This window comes from Labrus mixtus, chromosome 4 (assembly GCF_963584025.1).
Source record: "Labrus mixtus chromosome 4, fLabMix1.1, whole genome shotgun sequence".
NCBI classification, from domain to species: Eukaryota; Metazoa; Chordata; class Actinopteri; order Labriformes; family Labridae; genus Labrus; species Labrus mixtus.
In genome coordinates, this window is record NC_083615.1 from 9,129,601 (window position 1) to 9,136,688 (window position 7,088).

At 42.5% G+C, this 7,088-nt stretch overlaps 1 protein-coding gene across 1 annotated transcript; it reads right to left on the reverse strand.

Annotated features, from left to right (window-relative positions):
- Positions 1-387: 387 nt before the first annotated feature.
- Positions 388-6,393, reverse strand: gpr22a (G protein-coupled receptor 22a). The gene is made up of 3 exons (XM_061035697.1): positions 5,945-6,393; positions 3,783-4,864; positions 388-2,852 (listed from the first exon to the last, which is right to left on the reverse strand). The coding sequence occupies exon 3, from the start codon at positions 2,846-2,848 to the stop codon at positions 1,532-1,534; it is 1,317 nt and encodes a 438-aa protein (XP_060891680.1). The 5' UTR covers positions 2,849-2,852; positions 3,783-4,864; positions 5,945-6,393; the 3' UTR covers positions 388-1,531.
- Positions 6,394-7,088: the final 695 nt, after the last annotated feature.

Sequence of the window (7,088 nt, forward strand, 5' to 3'; positions counted from 1 at the left end):
ATGTACCTTAATGCATGCATATGAATGCACTGTATATATAATCTTAGACAATCCTTGACCTGGGGATTGTAATGAAGTGAGCCACCAGGCTACCTGAGCACAGTTTATATGCTAATGGCTTTTGTAACTCTGCATCTACATTCAGCATTAGTGCACTGACTGTACTAAGCTGATTTCTTTGTTTAGTTTTCAGTAGATTTATACTACGGCAATTTTTCTGCAGCTGTATGCATAAATCATTCCTACTTATTTAGGACCAACTTATTGCATAATGAGTTTAGTCAAAAGGTCAGCTGCATTGAAACAACATCAGCCATTTGTGCAATACAATTTCCCTGTCTTGTGCCTTGAAAAACAAAGTATTTCAAGGGCTGTTATTACATATACAGGCCAGGAAGAAGAACTTCATCATCTGTGATTGTGTGTAAACAGAATCTTTAATAAGACTTTAAGATTTTGCAGTAAGTTATTTATTGCATTTATGGATTTGCTTATTCAGAGAGCCTGTTGTGAGACTAGTGTTATTAAAATCAGACAATTTGAAAATAGAATGGTAGTAAAAATTTTGTGTCATTTTGATTGAAGAAGTAATATTTGAAAAGATAAAATCCAAAGTTTTTTTTCTCTCAGAGTGATACTTATGATTTTTTTCTTGGTGTTTAAAAAGGGCTGCTTTTGTCACACCATAAAGTCATTCTCAATTCATCAAACCAAAATAAGGCAACCGTAAATTTTCCATTTGGCCCAAAGAGGTGACTGTTAGAGTAAAACAGACTGAACTTTGATTACATCTGGTCTAAGTCAAACAAAGTGATAAGAACCATGGAGTTCTGTTGTGTGTGTGTGTGTGCAAGTGTTTTTAAACACTCAAACCGGTGATTGGGAACAGACACCTCGCAGCTGTTCATTTATATCCACATAACATCTTCCTACACTCTACTACTTTCCTTCCGTTCCTTCCAATTTGATCTGTCTTTGTTGCATCCTCATACCTACATTTGAGTCCCAAATGAGATGAGGGCTCCGAGGCAATGAGGTCAGTGGTCATGGGGGAGTACAGGGTCTAGTGTCAGAGCAAGTGGCTTCATGATGGATGGGAGTAATCTCACAGCCGTTACAGAATCACAAACACTTAACCTGGGGGAGGGGAGAATAGGAAGCCTTTGCTGTGTTAGGTGAGTGAACACAAGATTTATTATAAATATACATATACAATACTATTTCTACTTCTCTGTCTATTTATATACCTTGTTTTACCCTATGCTGTACATGTTTTATAATTTACTGTAGACTATGTTGATACTGTTACAAAAAGCCATGCAATATCTACAGTACAATATATGTTGTATCTATGAAACCTACTTTTGTTCTCAATAAATAGTAATAAATTATTCAGGTCTTGTTTTGTACATTATATTGCACATATTATTTACAGTTCTGCTTTGGATAAACATTTTCCCTTTTTCATCCTGACCTGATGTCAGTTTTAGCTGCTTTTATTGACCGTATACCCTAAAGGTAATCAGTTCCTTCAGTCCACATCCTCAGACGACAGACATTTCTGTTGGGCCTCTTTGTCCTCAAATGTCACCTTTTTGTTCCTCTTTGGGTCGATCCAGGAGTTGTGGATGATGGCGTTATTAGGAGTAGGATCTGCCTCAATGATCGACACCACTCGCTTCTTCATCTTACTTTTCAACACTTTCTGGAACTTCTGCCTCGTGAAGGCATAGAGAAGTGGGTGAAAGATAGTTGTCCCGTAAGCCATGACCAGGAATCCCAGTCTCAACTTGACCATGAGGTCACTGGGACCCACACTCAGGATGACTGTGTTGAGCACTGTGATGGGTGTCCAGCACAGCAGGAACGTGGACACGATAAGAAGGGACATCCTGAAGACCCTCTTTTGGCGTTCTCGTCTTTCTCTGTGGCGCTTAACAGCCCTGCGCAATGCGATGATGACAGAGACAGAGGTACGCATACCCAGTGTGGGGTTGCGGCTCCCACTGCTCTGGGATCCGTCTGTGGCCTCTTGCTGCGGAGTCATGGCTGTCATGGACGGACGCTTTTTCCTGCGAGCCTTTTTCTTCTGTGAGGCGTGGAAACGTGTGCCGATGCGAATATTGAGTGCCTGCAGGATCTTTGAATAGGTGATCAGCATGACAACGACAGTAAAGAAGAAAATAGGAATCTGAGCAAGCAAGTGGTAATAGAGGCCAAGTTCTGTGAAGTACTGGTTAGTCTGGACCGCATCCTCTACCACAGTCTGGTTCAGCTCAGCTGGGCCTTGTGCGAAGAAGCCAACCTCAATAAAGGGAACGAGGAAGCTAATAAAGGATAGCACCCAGATGGCAGACAGCAGGGACAGGGCACGGCCCATGGTCAGCACACGGTTGGCTGGTTTCACCGAGATGTCGTAACGATCCAGGGTGATGGCAAGCACATTAGCAGCAGTAGCAACACTCGCAAAGGAAACACAGGCTTCATGGAAGCAGCAGATGAGACCAGTGTCTCCCTCCAGAGAGAGCAGCACCACCACAATGGTGAGGGGGATGCAGCAAACGCAGACCAGCACATCCAACACATGGAGGTTCATAGTGACGATGTTGCTGACAGAACTTATGAGGTTGGACTTCATACAGTAGAGGGCAAGCACAGTGAGGTTGGAGCTCAGGCCCAGGAGGATTTCCAGCATGAGGAAGCCAGTCAGGGAGACCTGGAAACTAACCGGGTAGGTATAAGGGGTGGGGGTCGCCGGACTCATGGTGCGGCTGATGGGTTCAGTGTTGTCTGTGACGGTGACGTTGCTCATGGTGGCTTCTTGTTTCAGGTAGGGAAGAATATGCATTATCCTATGAATGAAGAGTGGAGAAAAACAAAGTTAATGAAGAGGAAAAGGAAAACAAGAGGTTATTTTTTGTGCATCTATTGAGGGTTGGAATTAACAGACAACTAGAACATCTTGAAAAAATGAAAGGGGAAGCAATCAAATGATAAGGAAGCTTTTTGAGTTAAATGAAATAAAAAAATAAAATTAGAGTAGACACTTTTTTTACTGCCATGCATTGCAAATAATATTGTCTTACTAGTCACATGGTTTGACTAAATACTAACTGTCTTGCCTTAATCAGCTTTTACTTTTGTTCAACATATTTAATTAGACGGATATATCCACTACAGAGAGTCACATAATGGAAACACTTTGGGACAAATTAAATTCTAATAGGCCAAAAGGCGTTAAGGCTTGATTTGCGATGGATTTGTTGTGGCTTGGTGCTCAAGTCTGAGCAGCACATTCAAGCTGACATAGTCGTAACATATTAGCATATATATCATTTACATACTGAGTATCGACCAGAGGTCATGAAGCAGGGCGAGGGCAAGGATTAAAGAGCAGATTTAAAGCCCATTTGGACAGGCTTGATATTTCAGGGCAGGATTGCCAGGATTTGCTGCCAGCATCTTGTTATTGGAGATTTAAAGGAGGGGGTTCAATACTGACAAGAAATTTGGGCAAAAAAGAGGCTTCCAACTCTCAGAGATGCACTTTAAAATACATGATGTTTGTGCGGATAAGCTTTAAATAATTAAAGGACTAACGAGTACACCAAAAAGCAGTCAGTACATGGGACTGTAATTACTATTGAGTAAGGGGGAGAAAAGGCTTAGACACATTCACTACAGAATGAATTAAAGTAAGTGATTAGCACATGAAATATTAAATAATCTTAATGGACTTTAAAATTGCATTGACAAAAAAAAATGTATTTTAGACTGTTTACCTTTTCTGACACTATCTGAATACCAGGGCTGTGTAATCAGGCCATAGAGTCCATGTTACATCCACAGAGACGAGCATCACATTCAAACATAGCCTGTGGAAAAGTGTTTCCGCTCCAGCAGAGCCCCCCAGTGAGGCTTTTCCTTTTACTGCCCGTCAGTCCCGGAGAAACTGACAACCAGAAAAGCACCTGTCCGCCTCCCTTAAGAATGTCAACAAGCTTTTTCGTAACCCAAATGGCAAGTAAGCTAAGCCACCTTGCAACGTGTGTAGTGTAGAGGAAATGGGCTATTGTTGCACAGAATTCTTTCCCAGAACTCTTGGCCGCACTGATGGATGAGAGACACAGGGATGAGATGTCAGAGCAACCTCCTGTTTATAATCTCATGATATTTCCAGGAAGGAAAGACAAAGCCAACCAAGAAAACAAAGAAACACAGACTGTGCTAAAATTCACCGCTCAAAGTATGATCCAAATTCTTGCTTCTTGTTTATTTTTGTCTTTGGTTAAAAGAAAGCAGTCAGATCAGTAAATACAAAAAGAAGTAACATCCATCAGCTTGTACTCCAGCCGGTCATAAGCGTTCCCCAGTTTATACCATAGTAATGTGCAGCATGAATCCAGGAGAGGTCAGTACATCCAGGCAGTGTCCAGGCCCATGTCTCTCCCCTGGGAGCTTTAATGGAACAGGCCTTCACTCTCCACCTTTCTCATCAGTCTCTGTACGCCTGGCTCCAGCCGCCATTGACTTGTATATCGAGCAAAGGTCTCTGGTTTGCCCCTCGGCATGCTGTACCCTCAATCACTGGTTATGGCGTTAGTAGAGCAGATTATTAGATTGCATGTGTGTCCAATTACCATGACATGTGCGTTCACTGTGACATTTGTGATCACTAGTATTTATATGTGAACAGGACGGAGCTTGATTAAGCGATACGGGGAGAAGGTCATCCTCATGGGGTAGTGGAAGTGAGTTCATCAGACACCAGAAATCCTAGACAACAGTTGAACTTTAGGATGGAGGAGCTGCATACAACATCATCTGTCCGTCCTTCAGTCTCGCATCTTTCGTTCACAGTGACCTGAAGAGAGAGAAAGGACGAGGTGGAGGGTGGTAGAAAGAGAGAGGGAGTAGTGGAGGGTGGTAGAAAGAGAGAGGGAGTAGGAGGAGTAGGAGAGAGAAGTGTGGGGGATGCGTTAGTTAAAATAAACATATCCTCAGTTGTGAGTTGACAAGGAAACTCTTATTAGCATAGCAACAAGCCTCTGATGTCTGATCATGTTCCTGTTCATCGCCTGATACACTTTACATCTTCGCTGTTGCACTAATTAACATAACAGGAGCACTAATGAAGGGCTCGCACAACAGAAACTACTATTTGACGTCTCAGCCTCCCGCTTTCAGATCTCAGATTAGTAATATGTTGTTATTCTTTCTATATATTATGTGAATCATTTCAGCAGAATAAGTCTGGCTTTTGCAGGCTCAGTGGTGATAGAGTGGTCATACATTTTTCATGGTAGGACACAGTGCCTCAGAACTATAGCGCTGTATGGTTCCTAGTGTAGCTTGTCATAAAGACAAGGATGCCCCCTTGTGTGTCACTAGAAGTGATCCATGTAATCGTTTCAGGGGAACATGACGGTCATCCTTCAAGGTTGTTTCAGTTAGGCATGCATTGCTTTACTATGTCTCAATGTCAGAAATGAGCAATGTGTAACATGCTTCATTACAGGGCAAGAGAGAAGATTAGAATCCATCTAATAAAGATGCACAGGTTCAAAACAGGCTTTTGCATGTCAAGTTTAAAATGCTGTATAACCTGGAAGCTCAAAAAATGATGTTTGTGTAGCAGTAAAAAAGTAAACGTATGCATTTTAGAGTGTAATGTTTACAGTGAGCAGCTACTTTTGTTTAAGGCTGATTGTATTTTCATCAGTTTAATATGTTTCACTAAAGACATAATATGTGTAGAAGACTGTCTTTCAGCAACTGAAGTTATTCAGAAATGTTTTGAAGGTTTCCGATTAGGTCCATGTGTTGTTGTGACAGAGAGGTTTGGCATTGAGTTTTATTCGCTGTCACCTACGCTGTACTAGGCTGAGGTGCTTTAAATCAAACCAATAAGTGGAGTGCCCCATCAAAACACAGCTAAGCTCACCATGCAGGGTAAACACAGATGCTCCAGAGCTGGTCCGTGCTCAATGCTGTCTTCTTTCCTCACAGCTCTGTAACAATCTAGGTCGACCGATAAAACCTGCTGGTTATCTTCTGCTCCTTCTCGCTGTAATCCAAGAAGTGGGATTGAATAGTGATGACCACACAAGGGTCACACAACTGACAGATGTTCTTTCTTTCCGGAGTCCTGGGCAGAAAAAAACAAGTCCACAGAGATTAGTCCTGACAGTGATGGTGGTGGGATTCTTCTTTTTCTCCCCTTCTCTCCCATTTTTTCTTAACCATCCATATGAACTGGTCCGTGAATACTCCTCCTCTCAGCAACTCTGTTGCACTCCCTCCCTGCCTAACTGTGTGGATTGTGAGTGCAAACCATCACACTCCTTGTATCTTTCTATCTCCCGCTCTGCTCTCGTCTCTCTCTCCCTCAATCCCTCCGTCCCTCTCCCTCTCTCTCTTTCTCTCGCTCTCTCACTGCGGAGGTTTGCAGTGCTCCCCCAGTCCTGATTGGTGTTCCGTAATAGGCTTAACCCTTTCCTCTCCAGTGTAGGAAGGTATTTCCTTTTGTTCTTACTCTATCTTCTTTTCCCTGACAGTGACAGTGACTGTGACGTCCCATGTGGGGCTGTAGTGATTTGGGGGAGAAAGCTTCCACTACGCTTCTGCATAGAGATTTAGAAGGCACTGCGTTAAACTCACAACCTGCTGCAGAGTCGGAGGGGTAGACCGTTGAAAGAAAAAACTGCAGAAAACGATGTATTAATTAGCTTTGTCACGATGTAATAAACAAGTAATGTGTTTGTGCACCGTAGGGGGACTAATGAGGATTGGGAGCCAGGAGAGAGAAACAATATTTTTGTATTGATTTTTTGCACATACATTGATCTTAATATGTGTGTGCAAGTGAGCATGAGAGGCAGCGAGGCTGACAGAGAGGAGATACATTCTTGCAGCTGTGAGTGGAAGAAATGGATTATGCAGGAATAGAATGAAAGTCAGTAAAGAAGAGATTGTGAATAGTGGTTCTGATTGATGGGTTCAATTAAGTTGCTCTGTCAGATCAGCAAGAGGTGGACCACCCTCCATTCCTTTCCTTTCAAGGCTTATTTGTCAGGTGCAATTATTGC